At 39.4% G+C, this 14,299-nt stretch overlaps 2 protein-coding genes across 2 annotated transcripts; both read right to left on the bottom strand.

Moving 5' to 3' along the window:
• Nucleotides 1-814: 814 nt before the first annotated feature.
• On the bottom strand, nt 815-1,964 carry LOC106082812 (hatching enzyme 1.2). The gene is made up of 2 exons (XM_013245547.2): nt 1,140-1,964; nt 815-1,080 (listed from the first exon to the last, which is right to left on the bottom strand). The coding sequence occupies exons 1-2, from the start codon at nt 1,962-1,964 to the stop codon at nt 847-849; spliced, it is 1,059 nt and encodes a 352-aa protein (XP_013101001.2). The 3' UTR covers nt 815-846.
• Nucleotides 1,965-5,007: 3,043 nt separating this feature from the next.
• LOC106082788 (hatching enzyme 1.2-like) lies at nt 5,008-10,781 on the bottom strand. Its single transcript, XM_013245521.1, has 2 exons — nt 9,894-10,781; nt 5,008-5,232 (listed from the first exon to the last, which is right to left on the bottom strand). Exons 1-2 carry the CDS (start codon nt 10,779-10,781, stop codon nt 5,008-5,010), a joined length of 1,113 nt encoding a protein of 370 aa, XP_013100975.1.
• Between the last annotated feature and the right edge of the window lie 3,518 nt (nt 10,782-14,299).

A 14,299-nucleotide genomic window follows, 5' to 3' on the forward strand; every position in this document is an offset into this window, starting at 1 on the left:
GAAATTCATAGAAAAATTCATGAAACACATGTAAAATGTTTCAAACAACATTCAGTTAATTGATTAAAATGTTATTTTTAATCGTTATGAACATTTTCCCAAGCAGAGTTATCAAATACAAACAATGTGAGAAATAGGGGGGAAACGTGTCAAATGGGAAGGGAAAAGTAAAATTTACTTCAGTCAAAAGTGACGAAAAAATCAATTAGAGGTTTTATGATACAGTGGAATAAACTGATACCCAATTCAAGGCAAAATGATATAAGAAATGAACCACAGATAAACGTGTCGAGTAGCTTACAGGGCTATAGAGGCACTGACAACAAATTTTTGCCGCCAAGCCTTACAGTACATACAGAGATGCAATAGACTATACCGCATACGAATCGCGTGCTGCGGGTTCTATAAGAATTTATTTAGACCATAGTTTATATGCATGTCATGAGGGTCAGACCAGTTAGAAAACTTCGTCCAATATGAATAAAAGAACAACACTCTGTAGATGCTGAAGAAATCTAATCCAAAAATCGTACATTGAATTGTGTCGTCCACAGCTCAATAAGTAAAGCCGCATGGAAATCCATTAAGATATTCAAAAAATGTGAATAAATCCATTGGAACTGTGACAGACCAAAAACCTTCTTCCCGACTAAATCACCCAGATGGTTAGGTTAGGTTGAAAAGAGGGTGCAGATATTAATCCGCCCCCTATGCCACTATGGACATACACCTAAGCCAGTAAAATCACCCAGATACTATGAAGATTTATCGTTCAATTATAATTTATTTTATTTTCGTTTAAACATTTGCCTTTTGTACTCCATATAATTTTCGTTTTCAAGAAGTTCAAGCCGTAGGATCATCTCCATAGCCCAAACCTGTCATGATGCCATTGATGAAGCTATTCACAAGGGAATTATCCACAGCACCTGCAGTACCCATTCCACCGCCTACAGGCACAGATGCAGGATTGGGAGCAGCCGCTGAACTATAACCACAATCATACATTTTGTTTAATTTTTCCACATCCATGCTGGAAAATCCATCACGTTGCCCCATTACTGAGTTACCCATAGAACGCTAAAAGAGACACAAAAGTTTTAATAGTAAGTTCTTCTCAAATATCCTTGAGGACTTACCACTGCCACTATGGTGGGACGACCATTGGTGGAGAAAGCATTGGCCGAATAATGCATAACACTGCCATAATCATAGGGCACCCCAAAGGCCAAAGTCCGGGAAGCTCTATCGAAATTTGACTTGGCACTGGGTTGAATATTCTGATATTGGATATTTACATAGGAGTCACGTTCCTCACGATTCTGTTCATGCAAGAAGCCCAAAGCATGCATCAATTCATGTATGGTAGTGCCCGGTTTGGTCAAACATCCAGGCGATTGCAGATTAACCTCCTGCTTGCCACCCACGCGGCCCACCGAAGACCAGCAGCCTGAATTACCACTAACTATGGAAATGTAATCTTGTTGTGAGGTTCGCGGCACAAAACGAATGCAGGTGCGACGATGATACTCGGCTATGGCATGTTCAATTATGGCCATATCCTGGCCATTGAAATTGCCACGAATTTCATAGGGCACTATGCCTTTGGGCCAGCGGGAACTTTGAGTGGTGAGACCATTTTTGACTATCACGCCCTGCTTGGGCACCAATATGTCTCCCTCCAAATAGGAACCCAATTCCTCGGGATTAACTAATGCAGTGTCCGCACTATAATTGGCCACCAAACGGGCAGTGTCCTGAACATCGGGTTCCCCAAAAAGGGCCATGCCATAGAAACTCAAATCGATGACATCCTTAGAAGGTGACAACCGAAACTCGCCCAAGTTATTTGAGTCTACCTCTACGATTTCTTCTTCATCGCCAATGGGGGGTATAACGGGTGTGGCTGCCGCAAAGGCCACACAGGCTAATAACAGAGCGACGGAAATCTTAAATTTCAACATTTTTAAATGCAATTTTTGAACTTCTTGTCTTAATTTCAACTTGACTAATGCTGGCTAAAATAAAATGGCTATTTATACAAGCTCAGCGGGTTGCCTAGTCCATGCGTTAGATTCTTTCTTGTTTTGGCTTTAAAGTGTTTGTTTTCTATTATCTACAATACTTGGGGTTACTGCCACTTTTTCCCCACACACACTTTGTCGGCGGAGGCCCCTTAGAAGTCCCCTAACTGATTGTCTTATCACTTTTACTCATGTTTGGCGGGGGTGTATCAAAAGACAAAACATCAACACGTTGGGGGTTCAATGATGATGGCGTTGACCCTACATTTTATGTTTACAACCCAGTATTAGCATAATAATCATAAACAATTTTTGGCAAATAATGTTTTTGTGTGTTGCGCTTTTTTGTTTTGTTTAACCACTTTCTTTGAAGTCCCATAAAAGTGATTTAATTTGTATATCACAATTTTTGACTACCGGAGAAATGTTCTTGAGACCTTGTTATTTTTATGGCACTTGTTATACCCCAATTGCAAAGTATACTAGGGTGAGGTGAGCCAAAGTGCAGTATGTTGTTATAAGTTCAGCCGGGCCGTATTTTATATACCCTACACCATGGATCGCATTTTTCAATGTTCTTTGCCCGGTATATACTTTAGACAAACAAAGGATAATGGAAGGAAATTTGGCATAGAGTGTTGTTCTGGTAGACCCCTGCCCATGTGGTATAGATCGGACTATATTTGGATATAGCTGCCATATATACCGATCTCCCGATATTGTGTTATGAGCCTATAAAAGGAGCATTTTTCATCCGATTTTAATGAAATTTGGCATAGCGAGTTCCGGTACCCCTCTAAACCTTTTCGTTTAATAACTTCCAGATCGGACCATATTTGGATATAGCTGCTATATAGACCGATCCTTGAGCCCCATAAAGCATGAATCTGATATTAATATTCGAGAAAAGTGTCTATGGGGCCAACTCACACCCATAACACCATCCAAATATGACGTATTTGCTGACCATTGCAATATGGGGCTCAAATAAGAGGTATTCTAGAGTAGAGCACAAATGTGATATATATTTTCAGGGCCAAGTCACTGAGTGGCAGCCGCATCCCATTGGTACCCACTTTCGGGACCCATTTTCTGCGGGTCTACCCCTTCCCCAAAACAGGGGTTTAAATAAGTGGTATTTAAGAGTAGAGCACGATGCAGATATTTTTTTCAGGGCTAAGTGCCTGAGGGACCACCTCCCCCCCCCCAAAAACATCCCTAAATCGGACATACATATTGGCTGGTCATGGCAATATGGGGCTCAAATGAAAGGTATTTGGGAGTAGAGGACGAAACTCATACCCAGGTGGCCTTCCCACTCCCAGAACCCCCATGAGAATATCGGACGCAAATAAAGTCTTTTCTGAATTCATAGACTAATAAAGATTATATGGGATTCAGATAAAGGATATTCAGATATTGTTAAAATGTTAGTCAAGCGATTTACATATACAATTTTCATAGCATGGTGTATCACTAAATCCTCTTTAGTTATCTAAAATAAATATGCAAAGGATAATTTTGTTCCATATAAAGTAAAAGAAGGCGCAGCGGGGCGGGCCCGGTTCAGCTAGTGTTTAGTATATGCTTGAAATGTTCATATAAGTCAAGTAACGAGACGAGGTCATTACAATATTGGGCTTAAATTAAAGGCATTTTAAATTGAAGCCAAGTGTGTTCATGGCCGTACCACCATCCTCAAAACATCGCAAAAGGACATGTAGCCTAAATGCATGAAACGTTTATAATCGTAAAGTATACTCTTGACATTGAAATATACAGTCAAGCCCCTCAGAGTCCGCACACCCAAATACTTCAGTTTGATATGTAGGCTGATAATAGCAATATGGAGCGGAAAAGAAAGGTAGAATACGAACTCAGTGATTTAATTACGATAAGCTCTCAAGAAGCTTTCTCTTGAGCCCCACATTCGGTAAATATGCCCGATTTAGGGGTGTTTTTGGGAGTGAGGTGGTCGCCCACACATTAGCCCTGGAAATATATCAGCAACTTGCTCTACTCTCAAATATCATTTATTTGAACCCCATATTTCCATTCATTTGAGTCCCATATTGCCATTGTCAGTAAATATGTCCGATTGAGGGGGGGTTTTGGGGGTTGGGGTGGTCCCCCAAACACTTGGTCCGACAATTGCATATCAGATACCTATTCTAATCTTAAATACCTTTCATTTGAGTCCCATATTGTCGTGATTGGTGTATATATATATATTTGGTAGGTTTTAGGATGGGGCACCCCCCCTAGTTACCCCATCCGAAATTTGAATACCAACTTCTTGTTTTAATGTTATTATAAGAGAGCACACAATTTCGCTTAAATCGCACCACTCATCTCCGAGATCTGGCGTTTCTGAAAATTAGGGCAAGGGGGAGGGTCCGTTCCCCCTTCAGATATCAAAAAATGTAGTACCCTATTTTCACCACGGGATCATTATGCACCATCAGTGAAAATTTCAAGAAAATCGGTTCAGCCGTTTCTGAGTCTATAAGGAACACACAAACAAACTGACAAACAAACACAGATTGATTTTTATATATAAGATGTGGTCGACAGCTGTCAAAAAGTTTAAATCCGATAAATGTAAGAGCAGATTGAAAACAACACATCCTTTAGATTTCAAGTTTTTTAATACAGAATTGAGCTTTTATTTAGACTTTTCTGATCCTCTAAATTCACTTTATAGTGAAATTTTTGCCTGTATGCTCAAGTTTGGTTTCATTTTTGTATTTTGATTGATTGGAATTCTCTTGTTTTAAAATTTAATTAAAAACAATGAACCCTTTGTCTAGTAGTCCTTTGAATTTGTAAATAATTTCATTATCTACAGATTTCATTACTTATTTTATTATAGTCGTATGCGAATATGATATATACATATGTACAAAAATGTTTCTTAAATCTTAGAATGTTATCACATCAGTCTATATTCTTGCTTAAAATACAATGTTACTGTAATAGCGAACTACTTTCCCACTCGTTTCAGCCGTGAAAATACATTTTGTAGAAAATCTCCAATAACTCGTTCAGGTCGAAAAGAGGGCGCAGCTGCAACAATATCCGTCAGATCAACAGGAGGAGGTATATCGGCCTTGGGCTTGTCATAACAATTGTACATGCGATTGATTTTTTCAATGTCCAGTGCTGAAAATCCATCACGTTGTCCCATGACCTCGTTGCCATCCGGTTGCTGTAAAGGGAAAAAATTATTAAGAATCGGAAAATGGCGAAAAAAATCAGAGCAAAGACAATATTTAAGGTAGGAAGAGAAAATTTATGTGAGAAAATATTAAAAAAAAAAATCATAAAATTTGCAATAAAACCAGTAAGGAAGGGCAAAAGTCGGGCGGTGCCGACTGTATAATACCCTACACCTACCCTATAAGTACAATGTGGGAGCTATATCCAATTCTGAACCAATTTTGATCCATCTCGGCAAGAAAACCGTAATAACTACGGTTGACAAATGACAACATTATTGGAAATTGCCCAAAATCTGACAAACATATATATAGGAGCTACATCTATTTCTGAACCGATTTCGAGCCAACAAATCTGAATTTGAACCGATTTGTAATGTAATGTAGAGAGTCATAAACAAATCCTTCCTGCCAAATTTCGAGAGAATCGGTTAACAAATGACTATTTTATTGCATTATATGTGCAAATCGGACGAACATATATATGGGAGCGGTATCCAAATCTGAACCGATTTCAACCTAACTTCTTAGACATTGTGGTAATCGTCGAGGAAGGTGTTCTACAAAATTTTGGGAAGATTGGTCAATAAATGCGCTTGCAATGGTTTTAGGAGTGAAAATATAAGAGCTATATCTGAATCCGAACCGATTTCTATGAAGTTCACCAATAATATCGATAGTCATAAGAACATCCTTCCTACCAAATTTCGAGAGAATCGGTTAACAAATGACCATTTTATTGCATTACCGAGCCGAACCGATTTTTTCAATTTCATTAGGATTCGCCTCTAGGCCGAAAAACATGCCTGTACCAAATTTGAAGACGATCGGATGAAAACTGCGACCTGTACTTTGTACACAAATTAACATGGACAGACGGACGGACGGACAGACAGACAGACAAACGGACATAGCTAAATCGAATCAGAAAGTGATTCTGAGTCGATCGGTATACTTATCAATGGGTCTATCTCTCTTCCTTTTGGGTGTTACAAACTAATTCACTAAGTTATAATACCCTGTATCACAGTAGTGGTGTAGGGTATAAATACTTCTTTTATAGGCTCATTACACAATATCGGGATATCGGTATATATGGCAGCTATATCCGAATATGGTTCGATCTGCACCACATTTGACAGGAATTGGCAGGGGTCTACCGGATCACACTGTGCCATATTTAATCGAATTCGGGTGATAAATGGATCTTTTATAGCCTCAATACCCTATATAGGGAGATCGGGTGGTCGGTCAAAGGGCAGCTATATCCAAATATTATCCGATATGAAAATGAATCAAAAATGAATAGAGGTCTACCAGAACTCAATGTACCAAATTTCATCGGAATCGGATGAAAATTACCAGTTTATTGCCTCAAAACTTTTTATCTGGAGATCAGTCTATATAGCGGCTATATATATAACTAAAATCCGATTTTTTGAGACCAGAAGATGAGGTTTATATACAAAGACTACGAAATCATCAAAAAATGTTTGGAAAATTCTTTAGATAAAATATTCCCCGAGCTCGTCGTAATCAGACTCGTTGCCGTTGTCGTGAAGTTAAAAAATCCGTAGTTTCATGCAAAAATTCAAGTGATCAACCGTGTCGAAAGCTTGGAGTGGTCCAAAAGAACCAGAAAGCCAACTTTGTTCTCATCAATGTCATTTCTGATTGATTCAGCCACTTCAACCAATGCAGCAATGCAACTATGATCATAATGGAAGCCGGACGTTTTTTCTGACAACACGGTCTCTGGGTGAAGATATTCCGACAACTGTCTATGCAGGATTTTCTCGAAAACCTTAGAGAGATAGCATAAAATTGATATCGGCCGGCAACCAACGTTGGATTTGGGAATGGAGACAGATTTTACATGCCTCCAAGTAATAGTATGCACACTGGAGCTCAAAATTGTATAAAACAGGTACGTAAAGTACGGTAGGAAATATGGAGGTAATATTCGTACAAATCTCGGATCAACTCCGTCCAAACCAATTACATTTGACTTAGCACGTAGAAAACTCTCATAAAATTCCTCATGGGACTGCGGGCACTAAAATCGAAGGTTGTACAATTGCGTGTGCGTTTGTATATTGGGTATGCTTATGAAGGTCCTGTTGAGTTAATCTGGGAATCATGGGGATCCCATCGCTATCCTTTTATGGGCCCAAGAACTTAAATCGAGAGATCGGTCTATATGGCAGCTATATCCAAATCTGAATCGATCTCAGCCAAATTGCAGAAAGATGTCGAGGGGCCTAACACAATTCACTGTCCCAAATTTCGGCGAAATTGGAAAATAAATGTGCCTTTTATGGGTCCAAGACCTAAAATCAAGATATCGGTCTATATGGCAGCTACATTAAAATCTCACTGTCCCAAATTTCGGCGACATCAGACAATAAATGCTCCTTTAATGGGACCAAAACCATAAATCGAGAGGTCGGTCTATATGGCAGCTATATCCAAATCTGAACCGATCTGAGTCAAATTGCAGAAATATGTCGAGGGGTCTAACACAACTCACTGTCCGAAATTTCGGCAAAATTAGAAATTATATGCGCCTTTTGTGGGCCTGAGACCTTAAATCGAGAGATCGATCTATATGGCAGCTATATCCAAATCTGGACCGATTTGAGTCAGATTGCAGAAATATGTCGAGGGGCCTTACACAATTCACTGTCCCAAATTTCAGCAAAATCGGATAACAAATGTGGCTTTTATCGGTTTAAGACCTTAAATCGGCTTATCGGTCTATATGGCAGCTATATCAAAATCTGAACCGATCTAGGCCAAATTGAGGAAGGACATCGAAGGGCCTAGCACAACTCACTGTCCCAAATTTCAGCAAAATCGAATAATAAATGTGGCTTTTATGGGCCTAAGACCCTAAATCGGCAGATCGGTCTATATGGGGGCTATATCAAGATATAGTCCGATAAAGCCCATCTTTGAACTTAACCTGCTTATGGACAAAGAAAGAATCTGTGCAAAGTTTCAGCTCAATATCTCTATTTTTATACCCTCCACCATAGGATGGGGGGTATACTAATTTCGTCATTCTGTTTGTAACTACTCGAAATATTCGTCTGAGACCCCATAAAGTATATATATTCTTGATCGTCGCGACATTTTATGTCGATCTAGCCATGTCCGTCCGTCTGTCTGTCGAAAGCACGCTAACTTCCGAAGGAGTAAAGCTAGCCGCTTGAAATTTTGCACAAATACTTCTTATTAGTGTAGGTTGGTTGGTATTGTAAATGGGCCATATCGGTCCATGTTTTGATATAGCTGCCATATAAACCGATCTTGGGTCTTGACTTCTTGAGCCTCTAGAGTGCGCAATTCTTATCCGATTTGAATGAATTTTTGCACGAAGTATTTCGCTATGATATCCAACAACTGTGCCAAGTATGGTTCGAATCGGTACATAACCTGATATAGCTGTCATATAAACCGATCTTGGGTCTTGACTTCTTGAGCCTCTAGAGTGCGCAATTCTTATCCGATTGGAATGAAATTTTGCACGACGTGTTTTGTTATAGTATCCAACAACTGCACCAAGTATGGTTCGAATCGGTATAGAACCTGATATAGCTGTCATATAAATCGATCTTGGGTCTTGAGTTCTTGAGCCTCTAGAGGGTCCAATTCTTTTCCGATTTGAATGAAATTTTGCACGAAGTATTTGGTTATGATATCCAACAACTGTGCCTAGTATGATTCAATTCGGTTAAAAACCTGATATAGCTGTCATATAAACAGATCTGGGGACTTGACTTCTTGAGCTTCTAGAGGGCGCAATTCCTACCCGATTTGGCTGAAATTTTGTACGACGGATCCTCTCATGACCATCAACATACGTGTTTATTATGGTCTGAATCGGTCTATAGCCCGATACTGCTCCCAAAGGGCGCAAATCTTATTCGAATTGGCTGAATACGCAGTTTTCCAACATATAATTTAATTGTGGTCCAAACCGGATCCTATCTTGAAAAGACTCCAAAAGCAGAGCAAATCTTTTCTTATATCCTTTTTTGCCTAAGAAGAGATGCCGGGAAAAGAACTCGACAAATGCGCTCCATGGTGGAGGGTATATAAGAACTTACCACGCTTTTACTTGTTAAAGACTGTAGTGTGATTTCAACAGACAGACGGACGGACATGGCTAGATCGTCTTAGATAGGGTCGAAAATGGATATTTCGATGTATTGCAAACGTAATGCTAAAATTAATATACCCCCATCCTTCAGTGGTGGGTATAACACAACACCTTATTGAAAATTTCAGCCAAATCAGATAAGAACTGTGCCCTATTGAGGCTCAGGAAGTCAATTTACAAGATCGGTTTATATGGTAGCATAATCAGGTAATTAACCGATTTGAACCAATCTAGGCACTGTGACTGGAAGTCAAAACATAATACCTCATACAAAATTTCAGCCAAATCGGATAAAAATTGCGCGCTCTAGACGCTCAAGAAGTCAAAGCTGAGATCGGTTAATATGGCAGCTATATCAAAACATGGATCGACCATGACCCATTTACAATCCCAACCGACCTACACTAATTTGAACTATTTGTGCAAAATTTCTTCGTTAAAAGTCAAAGTTCTTCAATATTTGTCACTCGATTATATCCAACTTACCTTAGCCACTATAGTTGGTTCTCCATTCTGGGTAAATGCCTTCGAAGAATAATGCATCACACTGCCATAATCATAGGGTACACCAAATGAAATTGTGGGCGAAACCTTTTTGAAATTATCATAGGCCGATTGTTTTATATTCCTATACTGAATGTGCACAAATGCATCACGCTCCTGGCGATTCTGTTCATGTAGGAAGCCCATAACATGCATAAGTTCATGCATGGCAGTGCCCGGTTTACTTAGGCAGCCAGGTGTTTGTAAATTTACCTCCTGTCTGCCGCCCACACGACCTATGGACGACCAACACCCAGAGGGACCATTTACTATGGATATATAATCCGTTTCCGAGGTACGAGGCACAAAACGTATGCACGTCTTGCGGTGATACTCATTAATGGCATTGGCAATAACTTTAAGCTCTTGGCGTAGAAAATCTCCTCCGATTTCATAGGGTACTATGCCCTTGGGCCAACGGGTAGTTGTGGAGGTGAGACCATTTTTCAAAATAACCGAAGATTGGGGTATTATCAAATCACCCTCGACATAGGGTCCCAACTCTTCAGGATTGACAGGAGAAGTATCGGCCTCGTAGGATTGCAGTAGCTGGGCAGTGTGCTCATCTGGTCTACGATATAGAGCGCTGCCATAAATACTTAAATCAAAGTAATTGGGATGATCTGATGATTTTTCTGCCTCCGATTCCATGGCATCGTTGTTGAGTTCCTGCACTTGGACTGGCAATCCTTCAAAATGGGAACTTATCAAATTGTTGTTGGTGCTACCTAAGCCATCAACGGTGTTTTCGGTCACACTTAGATCTATGGGTCTACTTTGGTATAGATTTACTTTAAGAATAATTATGGGCAACAACTTGAGGAAATTCATTTCTTAAACAGACTATTAAATGGCTTTCAATTGACAACTACTGCCACCCATGTCAATTACAACTAAATTTATATGCTCTGCAAGGGAGTGCGAAGACTTTGGAACACCACTACCACCATTGTTATGTCAACATGCGTTAAGGGTATTGAAAACTTTTTCTCTCTCTCTGGTATCACAGCAGTTGGCCAAAATAATGAATATCACCTAGCAAGCTAGGTGGTGACCTTCAAACTGGATTTCATGATCAATTGGTTGTGGAAAGTCACTGCCTCCACTAGACTTTGCCTTTAGCCGCTCTCATGTAAATTCTGTTTTTACAATTCCAAATTTGTTGAAACAGCCGTTTAAACTTTTAGTGAAAAAAAAAATAAATAAATAGACCATTTGTTGTTGTTCCACATCGATATTCTTGCCCACCCCAAAAATCTGTCTTCAAATCGTTTGGGGTCGTTGACATATTCTTGGCCAACCCTAAATGGTTGCGAATATCTTTTGAACTTGCAGCGCTCCTTTCCCTCAAGTTGAGTGACTGATAAGATTTCGATGAATGGATGAACGCGCTATTTTATGATCCCATAAAAATTTATGATTTTTTCGTGTCGCTTGAAGTATTCTTTACAACAAACACTATTTGCTTATATTTCTACAAAAACAAAAAAGAAATGCCTCAGCCATTGAGAGGCCAGAAACACCTGTATATGTGGTGTTGTGTTTTTTTTGGGGAAACCCCTTTTACAAATTCTGACGTTTTCAACGTAAGGCCGGCCCAAAGAGTGAAAATATCACCTTCAACTTGAATCTTTGTAAATGTAATTCTAGTTCATTTTCAAGGTGGTTCATTAGCACAGTCTTATGTTTGGTTTACTTTACAAATGGAATTTTTCAAATATAGAACTGTGAGGGAGATAGAACATCAACATATTTACCTTGTTACTGAGTTAAATCGAATGTAATTGGTGTTAAGTTCAGCCGGTCCTATGTCAGGTCGCACTTGGCTTGGACGTTGAAAGTCATAACCGAAATAGAAACGTTGAAGGTCATAACAAAAGTAGAAAAACTAAGGTAAATGAATTCCGCCCTCTAGTAGCTTAAACAAGTAAAAGCGTGCTAAGTTCGGCCGTGCCGAATTTTATATACCCTCCACCATGGATCGCATTTGTCGAGTTCTATTCCCGGCATCTCTTCTTAGACAAAAAAAAGGATAAAAGAAAAGATTTGCTCTGCTGTTAGAGCGATATCAAGATATGGTCCGGTTCGGACCACAATTGAATTATATTTTGGAGACCTGTGAAAAATGTCAACCAATTCGAATAAGAATTGCGTCCTTTGGGGGCTCAAGAAGTAAAATAGAGAGATCGAATTATATGGGAGCTGTATCAGGCTATAGACCTATTCAGACCATTATAAACACGTAGGTTGATGGTCATGAGAGAATCCGTCGTATAAAATTTCAGGCAAATCGCATAATAATTGCGACCTCTGGAGGCCCAAGAAGTCAAGATCCCAGATCGGTTTATATGGCATCTATATCAGGTTATGGACCGATTTGAACCCTATTTGGCACAGTTGTTTAAAGTCATTTAACAATACGTCATGCAAAATTTCAGCCAAATCGGATAAGAATTGTGCCCTCTAGCGGCTCAAGAAGTCAAGACCCCAGATCGGTTTATATGGTAGCTATATCAGGTTATGGACCGATTTGAACTATACTTAACACAGTTGTTGGAAGTCATATCAATACACGTCTTGCAAAATTTCAGCCAAATCGGATAATAATTGCGACCTCTAGAGGCTCAAGAAGTCAAGATCCCAGATCGGTTTATATGGCAGCTATATCAGGTTATGAACCGATTTGAACCCTATTTGGCACAGTTGTTGAAAGTTATAATAAAATACGTCATGCAAAATTTCAGCCAAATCGGATAGGAATTGCGTCCTCTAGAAGCTCAAAAAGTCAAGCCCCCAGATCGGTGTATATGACAGCTATATTTGGTTATGGACCGATTTGAACCATACTTGGCACAGTTATAGGATATCATAACAAAATACTTCGTGCAAAATTTCATTCAAATCGGATAAGAATTGCGCCCTCTAGCGGCTCAAGAAGTCAAGACCCCAGATCGGTTTATATGGTAGCTATATCAGGTTATGGACCGATTTGAACCATTCTTAATACAGTCGTTGGAAGTCATAACAAAACACCTCATGCAAAATTTCAGCAAAATCGGATATGAATTGCTCCGTGTAGACGTTCATGAAGTCAAGACCCTAGATCGGTTTATATGACACCTATATCAGGTTATGGACCGATTTGAATTATTCTTAGCACAATGGTTGAAAGTCATAACAAAACACCTCATGCAACATTTCAGACAAATCGGATAAGAATTGTGCCCTCTAGCGGCTCAAGAAGTAAGGACCCCAAATAGGTTTACATGGTAGCTATATCAAGTTATGGACCGATTTGAACTATTCTTAACACAGTTGTTGGAAGTCATAACAAATCACATCATGCTAAATTTCAGCCAAATCGGATAGGAATTGCGCACTCTAGACGCTCAAGAAGTCAAGACCCCAGATGGGTTTATATGGCAGCTATATCAGGTTATGGACCGATTTGAACCATTCTTAATACAATTGTTGAAAGTCATAACAAAACACCTCATGCAAAATTTCAGCCAAATCGGATAGGAATTGATCGATGTAGAGGCTCATGAAGTCAAGACACCAGATCGGTTTATATGGTAGCTATATCAGGTTATGGACCGATTTGAACTATTCTAAACACAGTTGTTGGAAGTCATAACAATACATGTCATGCAAAATTTCAGCCAAATCGGATAGGAATTGCTCCGTGTAAAGGCTCAAGAAGTCAAGACCCCAAATCGGTTTATATGGCAGCTATATCAGGTTATGGACGGATTGAACTATTCTTAACGCAGTTGTTGGAAGTTATAATAAAACACGTCGTGCAAAATTTCAGCCAAATCGGATAAGAATTGTGCCCTCTAGCGGCTCAAGAAGTAAGGACCCCAGATAGGTTTACATGGCAGCTATATCAAGTTATGAACCGATTTGAACTATTCTTAACATAGTTGTTGGAAGTCATAACAAAACACGTCGTGCAAAATTTCAGCCAAATCGAATAGGAATTGCTCGGTGTAGAGGCTCAAGAAGTCAAGACCCCAGATCGGTTTATATGGTAGCTATATCAGGCTATGGACCGATTTGAACCATTCTTAATACAATTGTTGAAAGTCATAACAAAACACCTCATGCAACATTTCAGCCAAATCGGATAAGAATTGTGCCCTCTAGCGGCTCAAGTAGTCAAGACCCCAGATCGGTTTATATGGCAGCTATATCAGGTTATGGACCGATTTGAACTATTCTTAACATAGTTGTTGGAAGTCATAACAAAACACGCCGTGCAAAATTTCAGCCAAATCGAATAGGAATTGCGCACTCTAGACGCTCAAGAAGTCAAGACCCCAGATCGGTTTATATGACAGCTATAT

Source organism: Stomoxys calcitrans, chromosome 2, assembly GCF_963082655.1.
Source record: "Stomoxys calcitrans chromosome 2, idStoCalc2.1, whole genome shotgun sequence".
NCBI lineage: Eukaryota > Metazoa > Arthropoda > Insecta > Diptera > Muscidae > Stomoxys > Stomoxys calcitrans.